A 23,974-nucleotide genomic window follows, 5' to 3' on the forward strand; every position below is an offset into this window, starting at 1 on the left:
ATGGAGACTCCTGTATGGAGACCCAAGTATGGACATCCCAGCAGGGACATCCCAGTAGAGACATCCCAATAAGGACGTCCCAGTATGGATACTCCAGTATGGACACCCCAGTATGGAGACCCAAGTATTGACATCCCAGCTTGGACACTCCAGTATGGACATCCCAGTATGGAGACCCCAGTATGGAGACCCCGTATGGAGACTCCAGTAGGGACATCCGTAGGGACATCCTAGTATGCCCAGTAAGGAGACCCCAGCATGGAGAATCCAGTATGCAGACCCCAGCATGGACAGCACAGGTAGCCCCACATCTACTCTGAAAAGTCTGCACCGTGGGCTCTGTGGGATCAGTTATTGGGTTAAAAGGGAAAATAATCGAGGTGTCAGTTCTTAATTGGATGTTTAGTCTTAAAAGACCTTGTACCAAGAGATTGTTGGCCATTTTGTGCTTTCTAATGAAAAGCTGCTGAGCTCACAGTAGTGAGACTGTTTTACTGATCAGAAATAATAAACACCTGAGTCCGAATATGAACTACTGTCCTCAAGTGCCTTCAATCCAGACCCAAAGAAACCCGAAACTGGTACAACAACACATCTGGCCTGCCATGTTCTGAGTCTCGTGGATTTTGTTGGTGTGATTTGCCCTCTCCCAGATGTAGCACACCCCCAAACACACCCAGAGCTCTGCACATGAACCCCAAACACACAGCGCTCTGCATATGAACCCCAAACACAGAGAGGTCTGCACATGAACCCCAAACACCCCCAAGCTCTGCACATGAACCCCAAACACCCCCAGAGCTCTGCACACAAACCCCAAACCCCCCCAGCTCTGCACCCAAACCCCAAACCCCCCCAGCTCTGCACACTCACGTGTTTTCGGAAGAGGTCGGCGTGGGGCCCCAGCTGCGGGTCTGCCTCGCGGATGAACTGCATCACCTCCTCCACCGTCCAGGCCGAGGGGTCGCGGCTGCTGAGCCGGGAGCTGTCCCTGGAGCCCGGGTACCTGTCTGAGCCTGGGGAAGCCACAGCTCCGTTACTGGGGCTCCCTGGCACCCCCCAGCCGCTCCCCCTCAGCCCACCACTCAGCTCCTCTCCCACAGCAGGGCAGAGACACAGCAAGGGCAACGTCCCACATTCCTGTGGCGCAGGTCTGGCAGCCAAACCTTATTCCCTCTCCTTAGGCCACACTTTTCAGGGCAGCTTTCTATACTGAGCCCTCATCCCCTCTCTGGAGCCCCATTCCCCTTGTTTGGCCCCAGCTCCCACTCCTCCCTGTCCATGGGCAGACACTTCCCACCTCAGCAGAACATCCCCTGCCATTCCCACATCTCTCCCAACACCTTTAGCACATTTAACACGCCAAAGCTGGTTTATGTTTTCACTGGCTGCATCTTCTGATGGACTGAACCCACAGGTGACCTCCCAGCCTGAGCTGGCCCAAGTCCTGCTCCCAGCGTGCACAGCCCCTTGTCTCAATTCTGAAAATCTGTGGGGGAGGCAGCAGCAGCCTGAGCTTTTCAGAGGCTTTAACTGACACCATGCACCTAAAATGACACTATTTGCAACCCCACAAGCTGCAATGAGCAGTTGAGCTCTCCTGCCCCTCTTCCCCCACACAGAAAGGTGCCACTCATGCATCTGCCCATCCTTCCAGCTCCACCAGGCAACTTTTGACTCCCCAGCCATTCCCAACCCATCCTTGTGGACTCAGACACCCATTTATCACTTGGACACAGTTCAGCTCCTGCCTGTTCCTTTCTCCCCACTGCCAAAGCAGAAATGTCCCCTGTCCACACTGCCACCTGCCAGGTGCCATCACACCTAACAGACCTGGTTGGCTGTGCAGAGCCCAGCCTCTGGTACCTGCTGCACTCAGAGAGGTGTGACTGGAGTTAGGGCAGCCCTGCACTGCCCCATGTACAGCTGCAGGGCTGTTCTGAGCTCTTACCCCCAGAGCTCAGCCTGCGCAGGGCAGAGCTGCTGCCCTGGCTGAGGCTGCAGGGCTGCTGCAGGTGCCTGTATCCTGGCAGGCGAAAGTCTCTGGAGCTCCTGCTGTGGCTGGATGCATTGACAGAGTTCAAGGCAGAGTCCATGGGGTCCAGGCGAGGCTCTAAGGGCCCTGGGAGGCCATCTGCCAGGACAAAGGTTTCACCTGGAACGCACCAAGCTGCAGTTAGTGCACCTGAACTCCGTGCGGGGCAGAGCTGCAGCAGCATCGCTGGGTCCAACCCCTGGCTGTTCTCAGGGATCAAACCAGGCCCTGCCAGAGCCCTGGCATTCACCAGCTGCCAATGGTGTCCCCATCTGCCAGCGCCAGTCCAACCAGTGTTGTGACAATGGTCCCAGACTGGAGCAGCAGCTCCTTTTTTCAGCTACTCTGCTCATGCCATCACCTGCCCTGGGCCCCTCTGTGGCCAATGGACACAGGGCTCACAGACAGGCCTGAACAGAAGGGGAGGAGATGCTCCCCGAGGGGTCACACACTGCACCTCACCAAGGGCACCTGCTGCTTGGCATGGGGTCGCAGACACCTGCAGAGCAGGAGGGAGCTGTGCCATCAGGGCCAGGCAATGCTCCCACACCCCGCTGCCCCTCTGGCCCCAAACGCAATGATGAGGTGCCCCAAAAGCTGGTGATGAGCTGCTCATCCCTCCTGAGCTCCTGCTGGGCCCTTTTCCAGCCTAACCACATCAGAGGCCAACTCCCCATACTGGAACATGCACAGGAGGGCCTGGGCCTCTAATACCTCCCCAGGCAGGGTATCAGAGCTCATCTTCTGCAGAAATGCCCTGAATTTGCAGCTGTGCATGGCTCTGTTGGGATGGAGGGGCTGAGGAGGCTGTCCAGGGTGACAGGCTGCACTGGCTGAGGCAGCAAGATCCGCCTGTGCTGTTACACTGTGACAGCTCCAGTGCAGGGGCACCTTTGCAGGTCTGACTGTGGCACAGCTGAGTCTCAGCCCTGGCGCTCCTTGTGCCGCATGAGCCACCCTCAAACACCCGTGTTCTTTATGATGCCAAGGAGGGAAGCAGCTCCCCAGCCAGGGGCACTGCCAGCACACGTGGCTGGGAGCTGCAGCTCCTCCACCACAATCTGAGGGGCCCTGAGGGCAGCTCACAGCCCTGAGCTGCTGCCACTCCAACACCATGGCAGCTGACAAGGCTGAGGAAGCCTGAGCACTGGTCAGGCCCTGGGATTCTTCCCTGGCACTTCCCAGACTCCAGGAGCAGCAGGTGAAAGCCAGCACAGCACTGGGATCATGGTGAGGGTGCAGGATCTGCAGCCTGGGAGACCCAGAAGCTGCTGAGATTTCCCCCAGTTCCCTGCTGAGCTGATGCTGATGCTGCAGTGAGCTTGCCAGAGCCTGAAGTGGTTCCCAAGTGCTGCAGGTGTTGGGTGCCACTGCCTGGGGCAGCCTCTCCTGGCTGGCTACCCCTCATTTGCTCTGGTTTCTGTGAACTGTGGCACTGTTGTGACAGCTGGGATCTTCTCGTCCTGCTGTCTGTGTTTGAGCAGAGACCCAGAGGCCAGCTCAGCTGGTCCAGCCCTGACCTGCCAGGGCTTCACACTGTAAGGACATGAAATGGGAACACCCTTGTGTGGCTGCTGGCCAGCCTGGTGTGGGGCTATCACTGGGAAATTGCTGCTCCCACCCCAGCCTGGTGTGGGGCTATCACTGGGTTGCGCTCCCCCCCAGCCCCAGCCTGGTGTGGGGCTATCACTGGGAAATTGCTGCTCCCACCCCAGCCTGGTGTGGGGCTATCACTGGGAAATTGCTGCTCCCACCCCAGCCTGGTGTGGGGCTATCACTGGGAAATTGCTGCTCCCACCCCAGCCTGGTGTGGGGCTATCACTGGGAAATTGCTGCTCCCACCCCAGGGCTCTGCAACCCTGCACTTGAGGCACTGCTGCCTTTGTTTGCTTTTGGGCCTCTGGGAGGTGCCCAGAAACAGCAGCACAGCCTTAAAATCTCCTGTACAAACTGGTGTGGACTGTTACCCCTGTGACCTGTGCTTTGCTGGCCCTTTTGTCACTCTCTTCCTGCATGGACAGGTGTGTTCTCACCTGCTCTGAATGTATAAAAAATGGTTTGCTGACTCTTGGCTATTCCTGGATAACTTCAAACCCCTCCTGCACTCCCACCATTGCATTTCAGCCCCAGACTGGATGCAAAGCAGAGCTTGGCTGCCCTGGCCTGGCCTGGTGGAGATCCCTGCCCAGCCAGAGCCACTTGTGGGTGTCACTTACACCAGTGGGTTTTCACTGGAGCTGCTTCAAATGACATTTGGTCTCCTCCTTGTGAAAAATGCATGTATTTCATGATTGGCTTTTCACAAATATTAAAATGAATATTATATGTGTTGTGTTAGAAAGTAATGCTGTATTAATTCTCTTAATTAGTGTGTGAAATATAGTTTTTGGTTATAAAAATGTTAAAATAGAAGCTATACTATGTAAGATACTTTTTTTTAAAGAAAGGACTAACAGCAAGATAGCAGCCATAGGACATCTGAATCTTTCAGAGAAAGAGAATTTACTGCCCTCTTATCAGCAGAAATGAACTTCTTCCCATCTCAAAGGCGCTGTCAGGATTCAGAGGAAGAAGCTGAGGATGACCAGACAGAATCCTGTGTTTGAATGGAATTTATGCATCATGTATGAGCTGTATGAATATAAAAAAGGTTTTTGTTTTTAAGGGTTAATCCTTTGTTAATGTGGGTCCTTTTTCAGGCTCGTGCTGCCCAGAGAAAGGCACCCGGACATCCATAACTCTTTGTTTTTATTGTCTCATATTGTCCTAATCCAAATTGTCCAAATTATTATTACTCTAATTGTATTACTATTTTCATAACCATTTTATTACTAATAAACTTTTAAAATTTTAAAAACAAGTGACTGGTGTTTTTCACACTCCTCAACAGGACAGTTCTGCTTAAACCCCAAACCTCTTCCCATGAAACATCTGGGGAAGGGTGCTGACTGCCAGGGAAGGACAGGGCAGGAGAGGGTGAGTGGGCACAGCCCTCTGAGCTGTCACAGGACAGTGCTGTGGGCATGGCAACAGGTCCAAGCTGTGCATCTCAGCCTTCCAAGGAATCCCAGCACCTCCTGGGGTGACAGAGAGCTTCAGCTGGCCAGGAAGTCCTGGGACACTCACCCACATGTGCTGGGTCACACAAACACATGTCTGAGTGCTCCCAAATACCCCAGAGCTCTCAGCAGGGATTGGTGCCAGCAGAAGGAATTTCAGGGCTCACTTTGGGAGAGCACATGCACAGGTTCCTGCCAGTGCAAGGCTGAGGATTCAAAATTCACCCTCAGAAATGACTTCACTCAACAATGAACACTGCCACGACAGGAAGGAGCTGTGATGCATTCTGCAAACACAAATATGTGATCCTGTTCTCACAGCTGGTGATCACACCCCGAGGGCCACAGGTGAAGCCCTGGGGCACGATGTGCTTTTGCCCAGGAGCTAAAACTGGAGGCACACGGTGATCCCCAGGTTCCCTAACCCTGCACAGGGCAGTGCCTGCTTGGGCTGTAACTCTGCAGCACAGCTGGGGGCTGTGTGGAAGACTCAGTGCAAGGAGGAGTGAAGGTTTTCCTAAAAATACAAGTACACAGGGAACTGCTGAATGAATGATACCTCCAGGGAAGGGAGAAGGACATGAGGCAAGAGGGGAATGACTGCTGCCCCTGGGAATCATCTGTAGATGAGATACTCCTGCACAACTGCACTCAGGCAAGACCCAGCATCCTTCACCCTTGATAAGCAGAGTGGGAGGAGGAGGTGGCTGATCCTTAGGCAGAGTTCCTTACACACACTGTTAGATTTAACTAAAGGCTGGCAGTTGTAGAGAAACATGCCACAATTAGTGGCTGAGAGGCAGGGAGCAGATAATTAAAGTTTAATTAAACAAATAGTGCTATAGACTCAACAGTGTCATTTTACTGCTAAAACATGGGAGTTTGGCCACAAGCACAAATGTGATTTGCACTACTCCTGAACACCCACTGCTTCCAGCAAGTGATGGGCTGTGAAGGCAGGTCCCCACTGTGCTGGGACTGCAGGGTTTCAGCAAAAAGCCACACAAACTCCACTGGATGCAAGAGGAAAAACAATGTAATATGTGAGATCCCTTCCTCACATCTCTGCTTCTTGCCAGATGCAGAGTGAATGGAGATGTCCCACTGCTGCTCACAGCCTTCCACATGGCAAAGTGGGATGTGCTCAGGAGCTGCTGTGTGAGACAGAGTTCATTCCCATGAGAAGATGTGCCTTGCTCAAGAAATACTCAATATCTGAGTATTTCAGGTGCATATTCTTAAAATATATCCTCTGAAATGCAAATATTCCTACCTGAACCTCAATTTCATGGTGGAGGAGGATGTGTTCATTCCAGCTTTTAGCTGTGGGATAAGAATGAATTTCTAGATGGAATTTGAACCTCGTTGCTCCCTGCCTGGATGAAGAACAGAACCAGCTCAAGCTGCTGCAGGAAGGATCACCCCTCACATGCAGACACACTTCCTGCCCACCTGTCTGTGTTTTTCTGGAAGAGGCTGGAGAATTCTGGCATCCAGATGGCACAAACCATTCAAAGGCCAAGGGATAACTGAACAGACTTTGGAGCAGACTAAGAATCAATCTTGTAGGAACCTAATGAAGGTTCCTCCTTGGAATTACCCATTATGGAAGCCTTCTCTCTTCACTGACAATACAGAGTGGGCAATATTCACCACCCAGCCAAGGCACCTGGACCTTTGGAGCAATCCAGTTCAAGATCAGGCTGAACACTGCATGTCCCACCTGCTGGGGGAGGAGGAGGGGCTGGGCTGTGCCAGCAGTTACCAAATGCAGTGGCTGATGCATCAGAGGGGAATCAAAGAGACCAGCACCCATTTGGAGGTGAGGAACAGAAGGGGACTCTGGGAACAGTTTTTGACCTGTCAAGATGCTGGAATAGAGGGGGCAGTGCAACACACCAGCTCTGTGACAAATGTACAGTTTTAATCACTGCAGATAAGGAGGCCACCAGAAACTGTCCACCAGAGAACCAGGGAATGGTTTGGGTTGGGAAGGACCTTAAAGCTCATCCAGTCCAACCCCTGCCATGAGAACCATGGAATGGTTTGGGTTGGGAAGGACCTTAAAGCTCATCCAGTCCCACCCCCTTCCATGGCAGGGACACCTTCCACTGTCCCAGGTTGCTCCAAGCCCCAGTGTCCACCTGGCCTTGGAAACTTCCAGAGATGGGGCAGCCACAGCTGCTCTGGGCAAGTTCAGTGTTAGAGGCAGGGTCAGAGATCCTGCAGAGCACAGGACACAGTGATGGACACAGACCAAAATCACCCACAGTGGTGCCAGGCTGGACACTCACAACTGGGATCAGCAACCCCTGCAAAACCAGGGAAATGGGCACTCTAAAGGGACAGCAACAGAGCATGAAGCCACTGAACTGGGAGCCTGCCCAGGAGTCTCCAGCAATTTTTCAGGGATTTCAGTCACAAAGAATTGTGACTAACACGCTAACAGATTTCACCATCCGTTAATTAAAAGCTCCAGTAAGATTAAATCTTCAGTCTGCATGATGAAGGGTTTGTAGTTCAGAATAAAATGGGAGTGTATTTATTGAAGATTAGTCAGTTCAGGGAGTCCTCCAGCTGCCTGGATCTTCTGGAAATCTCCCACCTGTGCATGCAAGGGTCACCTATGGATCCCACAGCTAACATAACTGAGTTCATGATAAATGAACTGGGCAAACTTTGCCTCTTCCTGGGAAGATGAATTCTGCTGCTGACTTGCATCCCAGCTGTGAAGGGTTTTAAGTGTCCCTGTGCTTAGTAAGGAATAAAGTGGTAATTCCTGCTTCTGCACCAGTGGCATCCCGAGGGACTCTGGGAAGGAGCAGCAGTGTGGGATGGGAATGGTGTGGCTGAGCTGGGGGAGCCAGTGACACCCCCCAGCTGTTCCAGTGAGGAACAAGATGAGATCCTGGGATAGGACAGCAAGTTCCTGCACATCAGCATCTGCACAACAGGCTGCAGCAAACCCTCAGGGAAAAAAATCCACAAATCAGATTGAGGCAGCTGGGCAGTTTGAGCACTGCCCAGCTGCACAGCAAGGGAAACGAAACCAGATTACACAGTGTGAGAGGATGCCTGTCAGGCTTAGAAGGAATTCCTGCTGCATTCCACATGCCTGACACATCAGTGTGAGGAACCTGGCTCACCACAGAGCAGCTCATCTTCAGGACCCAGGACATCCCTCTGGCTGTCCAGGATGGCCAGGACCCCTGCCAGGGGGCTCAGAGACCCTGGCACAGAGCCCAAAACACCTGTGGGTTTGATTATGACCCGTGGAGCAAATTACCAACCTTAGATGAAGATCAGCAAGCCACAACAGTTTAGGTAGAATATTAGTGAAGTTATCATGGGGTGGAAAAGGTAGATTTTGGGGTTTCTAGAATGCGGGTTCAGGGAGCAAAATGGAGGGAAGTGGGCATGTCCAGCCTTTCTCCTTCTTCTTCTTGGCCTCCATCTTCTGCTGTGATGGTGGCACTCACAGATTGGTTTAGAGTAGAAGCTCACTGTCTAACACAGGTGATAGGTATTGGGAAGTTATTGTAAATATTGTACACGTAGTTTTTAGTATAAAGACATAACACTGCCCTGGGGCAGGCAGAGTGCCTCTGTCTGTCCTGCTGGATGGACCTTGGCAGGACAGGAGAAAATATTTTACAGAAAAGATACAATAAACAACCTTGAGACTGAGAAATGAAGAGCCCTGACTCCTTCTTCGAGCACCGGGCTGGGAAAAGAGACTTTCCAACTCTTCTCAGGGTCACTCTGAGCAGCTAAAGATCCCAACACTCATCCACTCCCCTGTGGAACACCAAGCACAACCCACGCCAGGGACAAGCAAAGCAGCTCCCTGCAGCCACGGCTGGCTTTGGCAGGGCAGGTGTGAGCCTGCAGCAGCCAGGCCAGGGCTCTGGGAACAGGCAGCTTTGGGAAGAGACACGCTGTGCTCACCTTCCAAAGGGTGACGGTCATTCTTTGGTAACTTGGGGGAGAGAGGAGCACTGTATGGAGGGGGATCTTGGGAAAAGCGCTTTGTACCCCGGCCTGGTCCCTGCAGAGAGCCGTCTAAGGAACTGCTTCTGTCTAGGAAAAGAGAACAAGCCCTCTTTAGTCACACCTCTGACTGTGGTTAGTTTTTCTTTAAGTGCTGCAAACACTCTGAATCAGAGCTCAGGATGGGCAGGTCTCAGCATCGTGGCAGATCTGGTGCTCTGCATTTCCCTGAATTCTGATTTCTACTTTTGCACTCTGCCCAGCAGCCCAACTCTTGGCACTGACCTCTCATGGAGGCTGGAAACTCTGTGTGTGAGCTGATCCATGCCCAGAGCTGGGTGCTTTCCCTCTCACTCGGGTTTTGCTCTCCCTCATGATGACAGAGTACTGAAACATGGGTGTTTCAGCCATGATATTTTATGAAAAATCCTTTTGCTAAGATTTTTCTCCTGAGAAGCTGAGAGGCCTCAGAAACAAAATGTAAACACTGATTATCTGCTGCTGTAGAATGAGACAGATAGATCTTTGATTGGTCTCATGTGGTTGTTTTTAATTAATGGCCAATCAAAGTCCAGTTGGCTCAGACTCTCTGAGTCACAAGCCTTTATTATCATTCCACTTTTTTCCTTGCTAGCCTTCTGATGAAATCCTTTCTTCTATTCTTTTAGTATAGTTTTAATATAATATATATCATAAAATAATAAATCGGCCTTCTGAAACACAGAGTCAAGATTCTCATCTCTTTCCTCGTCCTGGGACCCCTGTGAACACCACCACACATGGGATTTCTTCAGGAGTGGAGACATCCTGGGAAATGCAGTCTGGCCAGAGTCCCCTGAGCCCTGTGTGCATTGCCACCCACCACCTGCTCAAGCTGCAATCCACCACATTTGGCAGGGCTCAACACAGCAGAGTTTGCAGGTTTTAGCAGAGAAAAAGGGTGGTGAGAAAACTAACAAAGAATCTTAGCCATGTTTTGCCATATTTCACCCAAATTATTGGTTTAATTCTGTTTCTCCTCATGGCTCATCCCACACAATTCGGCTGATCCCACTGTCACCTTTCAGATGCACGCAACCCTTGGACAACTGGCAAACAAACCTTGGATGATTTGCAACCCCTCTGTGTTGCTGGATTAAACCCTACTCCCATTTTCCATCTCCCCCCTCCATGGAGCCTCCAGGCACTGTCCCTGTTCCTCTCCAAACTGATCCCAAGGATGGGGCTGTGCACATCCTGCAGAGCAGACAGGACACTGCCATGGCACTGCCACAGGCACTGGCATTGTTCCTCTCCAAACTGATCCCAAGGATGGGACTGTGCACATCCTGCCCAGCAGACAGGACACAGCCATGGTCTGGGACAGCTCTGCACACACGGGGTCAGTGGGTGGATGGACAAGGAATGGAAGCACTGACACTGATGGGGACGGCAGCCAGGTGAGTGACACAGGGGTGGCAGAGCCTGTCCCAGCTCAGGTGACCCTCCTGCTGCCCCACACAGGCCAGCAGGTGCCAGCTGGGCCCGCCAGCCACCCTGAGAGCTCTGGGGTGGGCACAGAGGGGTGAAATGCTCTGCACAAATGCCAGCAGCCACCAGCAGCCCAGAGCAGGAGCAGGGGCAGGAGGGGTGACAGGGACGGTGGGGAGTGACACCAGGGAGATGCACAGTGCCCCACAAAGGGAGCTACAGGTGGGGGAAGCACCAGATGGGCACGACTGAGGTGATTAAGGAGAAACACAAGGGTAGAGAAGGTACCTGTTCAATCAATATCCTTTAGGGAAACAAAAAAGCTGCTTGCACTGAGGCCCTGGGATTCCGTATCACCAAAAATCACTGTGCCATTGCCAGAAAAACAAATTCCATCCTCAGGACAATTCCCCCTCACTGCCCAGAGGGGAACACATGCTCTTGGTAATGTCTCTGCATAGCCCTGTGTCAAACTGCACAACCTTCTTCACCCAACAGCCACAGAACCACAACACAAGGTGATGCTTTCCAAAGGTTTTTTCATCAGGTTTTGGTTTGGGCTTTTTTTTTAAAGTGGTTAATGTTAAAAGTAATGCAAACACAACAGGTCTGGTTATAGAAGTTAATTGTAGGAATCAGAAGTGAGGTTGATGTAAATTAATGGGAGGATAAACCAAAAACAGAATTCTGTTTTTAAAGGAAAAGTTTTAAGAAAATAAAGAAATGGAGTAACAGATAGAGCTGTACTCAGATTATCAGGAATAAAAGGAAAATGTCTTCAGTCCAAAAATGACATAAACCTCATGAATGTGATCATCAAAGATGAAATAATCTGAGAGGGAAGAACCCCAAATCTCAGTGGATAAATGCCCACTTTGAGAAGGATGCTGAGAACAAGCAGATCACTTCCTCGGATAAAAAGGCCCTGCTGAGCATGGAGCTGTGCACCTCAGGATGGGGAGTGCAGGATGTGGGGAGGTTTTCAACTCATTCTGTGTTTTGAGACAGTGCAAAGGCAAAGATGGGCCTGTGTTTCAGCTGCAGAGGAACAGAGTGAGGGGACACTGTGCAGAAAGGTGAGGATTGAGAGAAAAGGAAAAAGGGTTGTGTCCAAATGACAGCACAGCTGGGAGGGATGCCTTGGGGGTAAGAGCAGCTCAGCTGCTGTGCCTGGATGTGCTGTGGCCACCCCAGGGCTGTCAGCATGGACACCTTTATGAGCAGTGACAGCCACTCACCTCATCTTGTCAGCCCACTCCTAATTCGGGCTTCTCATTTAGGACAATGCACCTTGCATGGAGTGCACAGGCACCTCCTCCCTGGCTGCAGAGCACACCCACACACCTGGCTCAGGTGCTGATGCACCTGTGACATCCACCTGCACTCAGTGGGTCAGAAGTTTAAGTCAAACCAACACTGTCTGAAGAGAGCAAAAAGCAGTGAAAAGATGAACTCCTCTGAGGGCTACAACTGCTCTGCAACTACTTCCAGAAGAAAGAGAACCAAGTTAAGCTAAAAGACAATATTAAGACCAGGATACACAGACACCAAGTATGTTGAAAGATTGTAGATTTAGACTGGATTTATGGGAATCCATAAAAAGTTTTCCCTGGGGGTGGAGAGGCCCTGGCACAGGTGCCCAGAGCAGCTGTGGCTGCCCCTGGATCCCTGGCAGTGCCCAAGGCCAGGTTGGATGGGGTTTGAAGTCACTTGGGACAGTGGAAGGTGTTCCTGCCATGGCAGGGGTGGAATGAGATGAACTTTAAGGTCTGTTCCAACCCAAACCATTCTGGGATTCACTTCCAGCTGCAGCCATGCTGAGCACTGGGGGCAAGGCTCTAAGGATAAAAGAAACAGGACAGAAACTAAAATATCCACCATTGACTAAGTCAGACAACTGAATGTCCTCAAACTGGAGACTTAAGGGTGCAGAGGAAGCCAAGAATGGCAGTGCACCTGAAACTCTGGGTCTGCTGCAGTAAATTCTAACAGAACTCAGCACTGTGTTACTGGGAGTCACTTGAAATGTGGTGCCAATATTTGAAAAAAAAGGTGGAAAAAAATGATTTTTACAATAAAATGCCTATGTATGTCCTCAGCAGCACCACAAGGCTTGTGGCAGGCTCTGAGGGAAAGGGCAGGAAACACACAGGGCACATTCTGTGGCAGGTGTTCATCAGGGGAGGCCAACCCAACAGCCTCCCTGTGATGGGAAATCCTCATCTATCACGTGAGGGAAGAGACATCAACCTCATACACCTGGAATTCAGCAAGATGTTACACCCAGAGCCAGCTGGGACAGGCCATGAATTACCAGGAGCCTTGTTCTATGCACAGAAATCTGATTTGAGAGGTAAAGCTGCTGGCAGCACGCTGAGAAGGAACATGAGACTGGGAGTGAATCTGCCTGAGGAGCACCCTTGAGCCCAGGATCATTTAATAACTGTAATTACCTTGGCAGAAATGTATCTGCTGATGTCTTCCCATGTCAGGTCAGACAAAGCAGCATTTAAAATCAGGAAGGAAGGATATATATATATATATATATATATATTATATGTTATATACAGAACCAAGAACCTGCAAGGAGGAAAACCCAGCAGAGCTAAATCCAGATGTGCACTTGCAGCACTGCCCCAGGTGACCTGCAGGTGACACCAGTGGATGAGAAGAACAGTTTATGTGACCAGGACAGGCTGATCACCACCGGGTACAAGGACACAGTGGCTCAAAGTGAGTGCAGAGACATTTCCTGTGACCATGGTGGTGCCAGTGCTGTGGCACCAGGACCCCACGAGCTCCTCTCCAGAGGGCTGGGTGGCACTCTGGACACCCCATGAAGTATAAGTCAAACCAACACTGTCTGAAGAGAGCAAAAAGCAGAAAAGATGAACTCCTCTGAGGGCTACAACTGCTCTGCAACTACTTCCAGAAGAAAGAGAACCAAGTTAAGTTAAAAGACAATATTAACACCAGGAGACACAGACACCAAGTTGCCCAAGAATAAATTGGGGCTGGAAATTACAACATAGTTGCTAAAATATCAGCATAAAACCCTGGAGCAGTCTCCAGTGGAAAAGCAAAATCCACAACACCAGAATAAATCCAAGAAACTCCATGTGCTGTGGTGCTGCAGCAGCAGGAGCCAGGGCTCTGTGGCCCAGAAGGTCCCTCCAGCCCAGTGTTTTCACACAGCTCCAGGTCCCATCATGTTCATGGTGCTGTGAACAGCATCCAGCTGCCCAGCTCCCTGCAAAGGGCTGCTCCTGATGCACAACTCAGTCTGTTTCTTCTTCTTTCCATTTATTCAGTCAGAATGGCAGGACACTGCTGAGCTAAGGGACACTGCAGACCTTCCCTGTGCCCCAAGCACACACTCCAACTCTCCATGGCACCCCTGGGAACTCAGACCAGCTCCCAGTCCAAACCAGTGGCTGTTTACTGGAAGAACCAGCCCCATACAACACATTCCTGTCCTGCAGAGGAAACAAGGCAGGACATGCAGAGCTCAAGGTGAGACCACAGCAGCCTTGACATCTGGTGTGACTGAAGGACGTGCAGCTCCACCCTCATTCCTCCATGACCAGCTCAAACTTCCCAAAATCACCAGCACTGTTTCCCTGCCCTCACCAGGAGCACTATAGATTAGATTATCACCTTCTTTCAGGTGCCTGAGAAAGGTGGTACATGAGCAGATGCCCAAGAAGCTCAGAGATCAGGATGAACTGCAGGACTAGGTGCTGTCATACCTCTGACTGTGGTTAATTCTTCTTTAAGTGCTGCAAACACTCTGCATCAGAGCTCAGGATGGGTAGATCACAACATTGTGGCAGATCTGGTGCTCTGCTGAGTTTCCCTGAATCCTGATTTATATTTTTCCACTCTGCCCAGTAGCCAACTCTTGGCACAGCCATCACTGACCTCTCATGGAGGCTGGAAACTCTGTGTGTGAGCTGATCCACGCCCAGAGCTGGGTGCTTTCCCTCCCTCATGCTCTCTCTCATGATGACAGGGTACTGAAACATGGGGATTTTTCTATTTGATGGTTCCTCAGGGGAAAGCCTCCAGTCCCAGTAACTAGTCATGCTGCTCCTGTCCCTGCATATCCTACAGCTCCTCTGCTCCTGGCCCTGCTGGCTCCAGTTAGCAGGAAGCAGATGATGGGAAGGTCCTCTTGCTCTCTAGACTCTGCCTAAGGTGCTTTGTGAGGTGCAATGAATCTTTGTGAGGTGCAATGAATGGAAGCACTGTGATATTTGGCTGTTGCTCCTACACCTCATGCTTAGCAACTCCTCTTTAAACAGTTCTTCCTAAGTGCCCGTGCTTTTATATTCATACAACTTTTGCTTTTCTTGCCAGAACCATAATTATGCAAAGAATGAACTTTGGAAAGACCTCAAACAACACAACAGCTATTTGCTGACTAGAGGGGGAAGAAAGCAAGACAGGAGAGGAGATCAGCACTTGTCAGCCACCAAAGAGGGTGCAGACAGCTTTATCCTCTCCACAACTGACATTCCTGGAGCAGGAGCTCCCCCAGAACCCCCAGAGAGCCTGAGGGGCAGTCATCACCCCAGGCCTGCTGCCACTGCCCAGCACAGTGGGGGAACTGATGGGCTTGTTTTCCACTGCTTCTACTTCAGAGCCATTCTGCAGCCTGATAATCTGCACTGTGGCATGAGCTGCCTTGTGGGGTGAGCTGGAGCTGCTTCAATGCCATGCCAAGGAAAACAAAACCACCTCTGCCTCAGATTGAGCATGAGCATCACCCCTGAACAGGCCACCAGGGCTGGATGCCCTGGCTGATGCCAGCAGATCCACGGACAGCGTGGAAACCACTCTGCTTTAATTCATTTCTAATTGCAGTTTACTTGCTGTGTGTTATCACTGTCCCTTCTCCTGCAGTCTTTCACCTGAATTCCCAGCTGTATGAAGTCACCACAATCAGATCACAGGAAGTGGCAAGGACTGGGGGACGAGGGGAGCAGGAAGACAAGGAGACAGCACGGATGAACGGAAACCTCCAGCGGAGATGGAAACCAAACTGACAGGCAGAAAACGCAACTGGAACCCTACACAACAAGAGCCCTGTGGGCACGTACACGACACTGGGTGTGATGTAATGAACCCTGGGAGAGGGCTCTGGAACAGGAGCCTGCCTTCTGAGATAGAGATCAAACCTGGGTCCCTACAGTGCCACCCCCCCAGCTCCTACCTGGTAGATACCTGTCGTGGTCGTACTGGTGAGAGCGCTGCATGTGGCTGTTCTGAGTGAAAGGCTGGTTCCCAAAGAGGTTGTCACTGCGCAGATTGTGGCACAGCTTCTCCAGGAAGCGGAGGACGTAGGTGATACTGTTAACTGCTGGCAGGTTCAGAGTGTGCTGTTCCCGATCAAACACAGCTGGAGACAGAAACAAACAGAGCCCAACACGTGAACCCCCCGCCAGGGCGGGAGGCTACGCCCAGGGCCGCACAGGCAGCTCCTGGATCTCAGCATCCTGGGCTCTCAGAGCCAACAAAGCCTTCCTCTGCCAGGGCAGGCCAGGACCAGCCTGCTGCACCCAGCACGGGGCCGGGGGAGCCGCGTCCGAGGGAACGGAAAAGATTCCAGGAAGGGCAGATCCAGCTAGGCACGGGCTTAAAGGAGAAATAAAACCCGGGGTATTTCTTGGCTTTCCGTGAGGAGCTGTGGAATCCCCCCTGCTGGGGCTCTTCCCAGGGCTGGGGCAGGATTGCTGCCCAGGCTGGTGCCAGCACTGAGCACCGCTCCAGCAGCTGTGCCCGCGGGCCATGGGAACTGCTCCGCTCTGAGTCAGCCGCCAGCTGTTGCTTCACTGACACACATGTGTGGCAAGAAAGAGAAGACAGAACTCTTCTGTCTGCCCCTGGCCTGTGGCTGCAGCGAGCTTCAGGACAGACATCTTCCAACGAGAGAATTCTTGCAACAACCTCTCTGGAGGCCAAGTGCTGCGGGCCCGTTCTCACCTGAGATGACCTCTCCCCCGTGGCCTTGTTTTAAGAAGGAGAAGACTGTTTTCTGATGATAAGCACAATCAATGCACGCCTGTACTGCTTGCTGCAGGACAACAGAAGCTCGAGCTGGTCCAAAATGGTCTGGCAGCTGCTGAACTTTCTTCTTGTCTAGGTGGGGCCCAGTGCTGCCGTTCTTGTTCAAGTAAATGCAAACTGCCAAGATGAGAAATGTGTTTGCTGTTAACCCACTCAAGAAAGCAAGAAACAGATGCCTAAAATCCAGCCTGAGAGATGCTGAGATATTAAGACTGTCCAATCACTGACAAAGTGGAATCCACCACGACTGCCTGACTGCATCCTCACAGTGCAGACGCTTCTAGAGGGGAATCCCCCTCCAAAATCTTCCTGCCTCATGCTCACCTTCCAAACTGCTGCTGTTTCTCCCATGCTCTCCCCTGCAGTCAGGCTGTAAAGTGGTTTCCATGCCAGCCAGGTAAGGTGGCTGTGATGTTCAGAGGGGAAGAAGGAATGCAGCCCTCACTTTCTAGAGCTTCCCACAGTGTTTCCTTTTTAGGGAAACTGGCTTCTTTAGGTTCCTCTGAAAACTGGCCAATTACATTCTGGGGAAACAGAGGGCTCAGCCCATATCCAATGCTTGACTCAACATGTCAAAAGCAGCTTTGCATTAGACTTTCCTGACCAGATACATCCTCAGCTGTAGCAGTGCATACACTCTTCACTGCTGCTCCTTCTCCTCCCCTATTCCCTCCTGTCCCTGTGTGCCTTGATATCCTGGCTGGAGCTGGACAGATCACAGTCCTTCAGCACCTCCTCTGCCCCTTGTGCAGTTCCAGCAGCTGTGCCTTGCATGGTGAGGGACTCACAATGGGTGCTGCACACCCGACTGCCCCAGGGCATAATGGACCACAAATGTATCTGGAGAGCTGTGGAGTCACCAGCACGCAGGGGAAAGGGGTCCTTGCACTCAACAGGTGGCCTTGCAATCTTCCTACTTCATTATTTCCAATAGAAAGATAAATGAACAGCTGCTCTGGACTCATGTGCCTCTCTCAGGCCAGCCTCTCTGGAGTGGTAAGGATTGCTGGTTTACAGGCTTAGGCAGAAATGGGACTCTCAGGGTGCTGCTGCCTGCCTGCTGCAGCTCCTAACTATGCAATCCTGTCAAGAACGTGGTCCAAGACCCTCCTTACCTGTGGGAGCCTGCATGGCAGAGCTGGGGATTGTAGCAGCGTCCTGGGGCACAGTGCTTGTGTCTGGCTCTGGGGTACTGGTTGTTGGAGAGGTGGGTGCTGGGTTCAGCAATGTCCTAGGTTTCCTCTGCAGAAAAAGAGGAGATATTTCTCCTTTTACCCCTGCTCTCCTTTACCACCCATGATCACTACACTCTCTCCTCTGCATCCAACAGACAAGGCACTGTGGAACATGACACATTTCTGATGGTGATGACGGGGTGTCTCAAGAACCTAGTAATCAATGTGTGTGTATTTTACAAACCACAACCCTGAAAAATAACAAGCCTGGGATCTGCCACCTCTGTTTGACTCACACTAGCCACACACAAAGGAAAGGAGAGCTTACTCTACCCTTTGGCCATCCTGTCATGCTCCCAGCATCTGCCATGCTACTCCACAGCCAATGCACTTCCAAAGACACGGACTCTTGATGGAAATGATCTTTAGGACACAGACATTCTCTACAGCTCTGGGGCTGGGCTCTGAGGACACTCCCAGCCCACACACCCCTCTGCTCTCCTACTTGCTGCAGTCACGCAGCCAGAGGCTGAGCCAGACGTGCACAAACACACGCATGCACCAACCCATGGCAGGACCTGCAGCACCTGCTGTTCACCCGCCTGCATCAGCATCAGCTTTTACCTTACTGCCAGGCTTGGGGCCTCTCTTTCTGGGGAATTTCAAAGGCTCCACTGACTTGGAGGGTGTAGGCATGGGGTGGTGGATTAGTGTTTTGGTCGTTCGACCACTCTTCTTCCCTGTTTTGCGACGCCTTTGCCCTTGTTGATGCCCCAAACCAGTCTTTGTGCTACTGTGCATGCTAGGTTTCTCCGAGTTTACTTCGGAGGCAGGTAAAGGGCTCTTTGGAATCACAACTGAAATAAAAAGAGAAAAAGCAAATGTAATTAAATCAGGTGAGAATCAAAACAAGAGCAGCCTCCATCTTTATACACATGGAAAAACTTGGAGAACTCCCAGACCCCTGGGCAGGGGACTGCTCTCCATGCCAGAGTAAAAACCAAACATATGGATCCCCAGCTCAGAACTCGAGCTGGGGGACACTGGGGCTTAACCTGGATGGGCTGAACTCCAGAAGGATCATGCTTCCAGCCATACCTTCCTTCCTGAAAACAACTGGCACCTACATCTCTTCCTTCTGCAAGTGGTGACCTGCCAGTGGCCATGGAAAAGGCTCTGAGAGCATTCCTGGGGAGGGATCAGCCAAGACCTGTCTGCCAGTCACAGAGCCAGTGCTGCAAACACTGGAAATCCCCTCTCTCAAGGCTGATGTCAAATCTGTCCCTAAATTCCCAGCAAACTGCAGTGGAAGGGACCAGCTCCATCCTCCCTGCCTGCAGGGATTATTGCTCCTGGCCCTGAGCAAGAGCTCATCTCTGCTGGACCAGCTGCCCTGCTCCTCCACATACTGCCAGAGGCAGGTGTGCTCCTTCTAATCTTCCCACTCTTTCCATCACAAAACTAGGTTTCTGTTATACTTGCCCACAAATGCCCTAAATTTGTTCAGTCATCTTCCCCAAGCCTGCTAAAGGTCAGAGATATGCTGGCCCAGCCTAGCAGACCAGTATTTCCTTCTGTTTTAAATTTCTGCTAAAAAGAAACAAATCAAAATCCTGCTGCATTTTGAAAACTGCACAGTGATCTTTAGGATGTCTTGTTTCTCACATCTGGAAACCCCAACATAGGGGTAAGGAATTAGGAAAAAATACAGGCAAATACTTTTGAAATCAGGGGCTTTGTAGTTATGGAAAAAAGTCTTAGCCAGGGAAACAGAGACCATAAAAGATTGATACCAGGATGGCACAACTGTGGGCATATACAGAGATTTTCAAGGTTTCTGTAATGAGGTTTTAGGAGCAGTTACTGTGAGCAAGGATTTATTCCCCTGGCACAATGAAGCTGTGGCTGCCCCTGGATCCCTGAAGTGCCCAAGGCCAGGTTGGACAGGGCTTGGAGCAACCTGGGATAGTGGAAAGTGTCCCTGCCATGGCAGGGGGTTGGAAGGAGATGAGCTTTAAGGTCCCTTCCAACCCTAATCACAGAGTGCATCCAGGATCCAGCTCCATTCTGCTTGCCATGTGGGCATGTTTAGTTTCAATTTTATTGCCTTGCTTTTGTGCATTCTGTATCAGAAGCTGAGAGGAACCACACAATCATCAGGATCTACCTGACTTCCTGAATAACGACTTTTTTGTATCAGGCAGACACAGGGCATGTGGCAGAAACAGGGTTTTACTACTTTTTGTCTGAGCTGTTAAGTGTTAAAAGCCAGACTATTTTGAGTGTGATAGCTCAGGTGCTTCCTGGAGCTGATGGTACTCCAGAAGTGTCACCTGCTCCAGGTGACAGCTGGCACTGAGGGCAGGGAGGAATGGCACAGGTAAGGCAGGTGCTGATCAGGGAATTGTGGGGCCTCTGGCTTCAGGTCTGCAATGACTGATCGTAGCAGAGAAATGTTTGTATCAAACCATTCATTAGAATCCCACAAGCTGACAGAACAAGGATAAAGGTTGAATAGAACAGGGTGCCCAGAGCAGCTGTGGCTGCCCCTGGGTCCCTGGAAGTGCCCAAGGACAGGGCTTGGAGCACCCTGGGACAGTGGGAGGTGTCCCTGTCATGGCAGGAGTGGAATGGGATGGGATTTAAGGTCCCTTCCAGCCTACACCAATCCATGACTTCATTATTCTAAAACTCTCCATACTTCAAAGAAACTGTTAAATATCAAAAGGATGTGGAAGCCAGGGCAGGGAGCATTTCATTTGAGATCTGCACAACACTCAGTGTCTAAACCAAGCCGTGCCACAATGAGGTTTCTCTAATGTGGAGGAAAAATTGAGAATTCTACAGACAAGCTGTGAGGCAAACATGTTTTCTCAGTTTGACTAGTAACAAACCCAGAGAAATGGTGCACTTGGGAAGCTGGCATGCAGCAGGCAGAGCAGCTGGACTGCACCCTTTGCTCCCAGGCTGGGACCACATCACTGGGAACTCACTGCCAGGAAAAAGGAGACTGCTGTCAGATGAACTCCTGGTGAAAGCTTTCACTGTATAATCTTATGTTAATGAGAGATTTTAATAAATGATTTCATCTTTTGGTGAAATAAATGCAAGAAAAATCTGTTGCCCACTTCAGCTGTAAAGACAGTACATGTAATAGTAATTTACCAGGCTTGAAGAACTGGTTCTGGGATTTGGCCAATAAAAGCCCATAACTGGGCACATGCAGATCCCCTGATGGGACACCTCATGTCATTCAGCCACCCAGAGGAGTTCCCACTGTGCCTGTGGCCCTGTCAGCACATTCCTGGTCCCTCTACAGCCACAGCTCCTGCAGGGATGGAGGAGCAGCCACAGCAAGGGAGGCTGTTCACTCAAACAGGCTAAATTACATCTAAATGTGCAGCCAGCTCAGGCCAGAGAGACACAGACTGTGACCTAGATTGGTGCTGTGTGCCCAGCAGGGCTGCTGAGCACAGCCCTGAGCACAGCCCTGGACAGGCACTGATGTTTTCCCTGGGGCTGATTCCATCAGACTGATGCAATGCACAGACATTTTTCTGACCTGCAGTGATTTAATGAAATGAGGTCTTATCCTCCCACGATCCAGCAGACTTGCCTGGCTTTTTTGTTGGATTTGAACCAGAATCTGAGCAAACACCAGGCTGTGCTAATACATTTCTCCTGCCCTAGCAGATGCACTGAGCAGAGTCCTCCCACCAGCTGTACCTGCACATCAACGGTGCAGCCCCCAAAACACAGTATTACAGCTGGCCACACTCTGCCTCACCCCCAAGGCACCACTTCCAGTGACTGGATGCTCCCTAAAGGAGCCTGTAGCTCCTTTTCAGGTGCCTGTTATTTTCCTGCAGGATTTCAGCCCCTGTCATGTAGATGTGGCCCAGAAACAAGGGATTGCTATGCAGGGATCAGTGCCCAGCACTCAGCCCTGCCTGCACCCACCCCAGCACCCACAGAGCTCCAGAGGTGGAAACAGCTGTGCCCAGCAAGCAGGATTATCTCCCAGCTCCAAGCACTGCCAAAGTCTCCTTTAACTGCCAAAAGCTTCAATTTTACTGCATCTTATTCTTACTATTACTGTGTCTTAATCATTAAGGACCTAAAGCTATCAAAGAGTGTCCAAACAGGAGCTACAAAGATGCTGAAGGGTCAGGAGGGGCCACAGGAGGAGCAGCTGAGGGCTCTTGGTGTGTGCAGCTGGAGCAGGGCACACTGAGGGCAGAGCTCAGGGATCTGCAGCTCCTCCCGAGGGGCAGCTCCCGTCTCTGCTCTGGGCCAGGGACAGCAGCCAGGGCATGGCTGGAGCTGGGCCAGGGCAGCTCAGGCTGGAGCTCAGGGCAAGGTTCTTCCCCCAGAGGGTGCTGGCACTGCCCAGGCTGCCCAGGGAATGGGCACGGCCCCGAGGCTGCCAGAGCTCCAGGGATGCCCAGGCTGGGCTTGCTGGGGGCTCTGGGCAGGGTTTGGCTTTGGCATTGATCATCCCTGTGGGTCCCTTCCAGCTCAGCACATTCCATGATTGTGTGAGAGTGAGGGATGGGGGAGATGAAGGATGGGGGAGAAATTTGGGCAGCGCTGCAGGGATGGCCAGGGTGGGGCTGTTGGGGGCTCTGGGCAGGGCAGGGGTTGGACTGGATGATCCTTGGGGTCCCTTCCAGCTCAGGATATTCTGTGATTCTCTGATTCAGCTGGTGACAGAGCCAGCCCAACAATGAGCAGCTGCCAGAGACATCCTCACTTTCTCCTTCCTTGTACAAGCCACTAAGAGGAGCCACATTTTCAGAAAATCAAGTAGGGTCTCTCTTACTTAGAAAATCAACTCTTCCTGTGTAAAGCAGCATCTCTGTGCCACAGCTTTGTTGCTCATCTGAGCTCTGAGCAATATAATAATCCAGAGCTGGTCTTGCTTTGGAGGAGTTGAGCCATGCAACCCTGAGATCCTTTCTGACCTGAATCTGAACTCATGGTTATTTCAGCTCATTAAGGGGACAGAAAACTAATAATTGGAATTTTTCTGCTGGCTGAACTGTCTTGTTTTGGGTCACACAGGCATCCAGGACAATGGCAGACATGGAGGAGGAGGCTGGCTGCCACTGGATCCATTTGGCACAGTGAGAAACATCACCCTGAAAATGCAGCTCAAACACAGCTGAGCTCAGAGCCAAAGAGAAGCTGGGCACCACTGATGATGTTATTCACCACTGAAGGATTAGTTCAAACAAGAGTTTTGAGCTTTCTGCAAAAACAAAGAGACTTGACAGAGAATTTCTGATTTCAGGCTCTACCTCCTAATGCCAAAATATTCCATCAGCTGACACAAGGCACCTGCAGCTGCCCACCACCCTGGGACTGAAACTGTTGCTTACAGGAGACTCTGCACAGTTGCCATCCACACTCTGAGGGTTTGTCAATGCTAGGAAGCAACATTTGTCACCCATCAGCTTATCTGAGACTTGTCACAGCTTGAAGAAGACAAAATTATGTCCTTGGGACAAGAATTACAAAGTCAAAACATAAAAGAATATGGAAGAGAAAAGTCTGAAGTTGCAGAAAAGTTTCCTGCCTTTCTCTCCTATTTACAATTTCATTTACCAAGAGCTGCAGGAGCACAAATCCCAAATTCCCATTTTCTGTGCCAAGGGCTCTGTACTCTCAGATGCAGCTGTAGTTCATGTGCTTCTGCCTGGAGATGTCCACAGTGGCCCCTGCAGTGTCCTGAAGCGCAGGGGATGATTTCTGAGCACTCCACTCATGCCCACTCTGACAGATGTCCTGCAGGCCACCCCTCCATGTCCTTTGGTGCTCACTGCCCCTTGTCCATCTTCAGCACTTCCCAGGCAGAAGCAGCACTCAGAGCTGGGTTAACAGACCCATTTAAGATAAGCAAGTTTGCCAGAGAGCAGAAATCTTGTTGAGATCTGGCTGAATCCTTCCCTGAGTGAGGCATCCCAATCCCAGACATCCTGAAGGTTGGAGCTGGACAGGAACCAGAGCTCATTGCCTGTCCCAGAGTAAAATGTGAAAGCTTCAAAGCCCTGTGATTCTTGCCAAAGCAGAGACCATCATCACTGGCCACCATGAGCACAACTGGGACAGAAAGAGAGGCCCTGGGACGGCTCCAGACTTGGATTGTCCTGAGCTCTCAGCAGACATGGCAGACA

General features: G+C 51.2%; 1 protein-coding gene across 6 annotated transcripts in view; it reads right to left on the reverse strand.

Annotated features, from left to right (window-relative positions):
• Positions 1 to 23,974, reverse strand: part of SCMH1 (Scm polycomb group protein homolog 1) — a 61,685-nt gene that overhangs the window by 1,762 nt on the left and 35,949 nt on the right. For 5 of the 6 annotated variants that reach the window (XM_030964492.1, XM_030964488.1, XM_030964490.1 and 2 more), the window contains 7 exons: positions 18,423 to 18,655; positions 17,739 to 17,865; positions 16,540 to 16,740; positions 15,770 to 15,955; positions 9,043 to 9,174; positions 1,952 to 2,155; positions 874 to 1,016 (listed from right to left, as the gene is read on the reverse strand). In XM_030964492.1, coding sequence (XP_030820352.1) covers positions 874 to 1,016; positions 1,952 to 2,155; positions 9,043 to 9,174; positions 15,770 to 15,955; positions 16,540 to 16,740; positions 17,739 to 17,865; positions 18,423 to 18,655 — 1,226 coding nt within the window. The remainder of the gene's footprint in view (positions 1 to 873; positions 1,017 to 1,951; positions 2,156 to 9,042; positions 9,175 to 15,769; positions 15,956 to 16,539; positions 16,741 to 17,738; positions 17,866 to 18,422; positions 18,656 to 23,974) is intronic. The other variant, XM_030964493.1, reaches the window with a different exon arrangement.

Source organism: Camarhynchus parvulus, chromosome 23 (genome assembly GCF_901933205.1).
Source record: "Camarhynchus parvulus chromosome 23, STF_HiC, whole genome shotgun sequence".
NCBI lineage: Eukaryota > Metazoa > Chordata > Aves > Passeriformes > Thraupidae > Camarhynchus > Camarhynchus parvulus.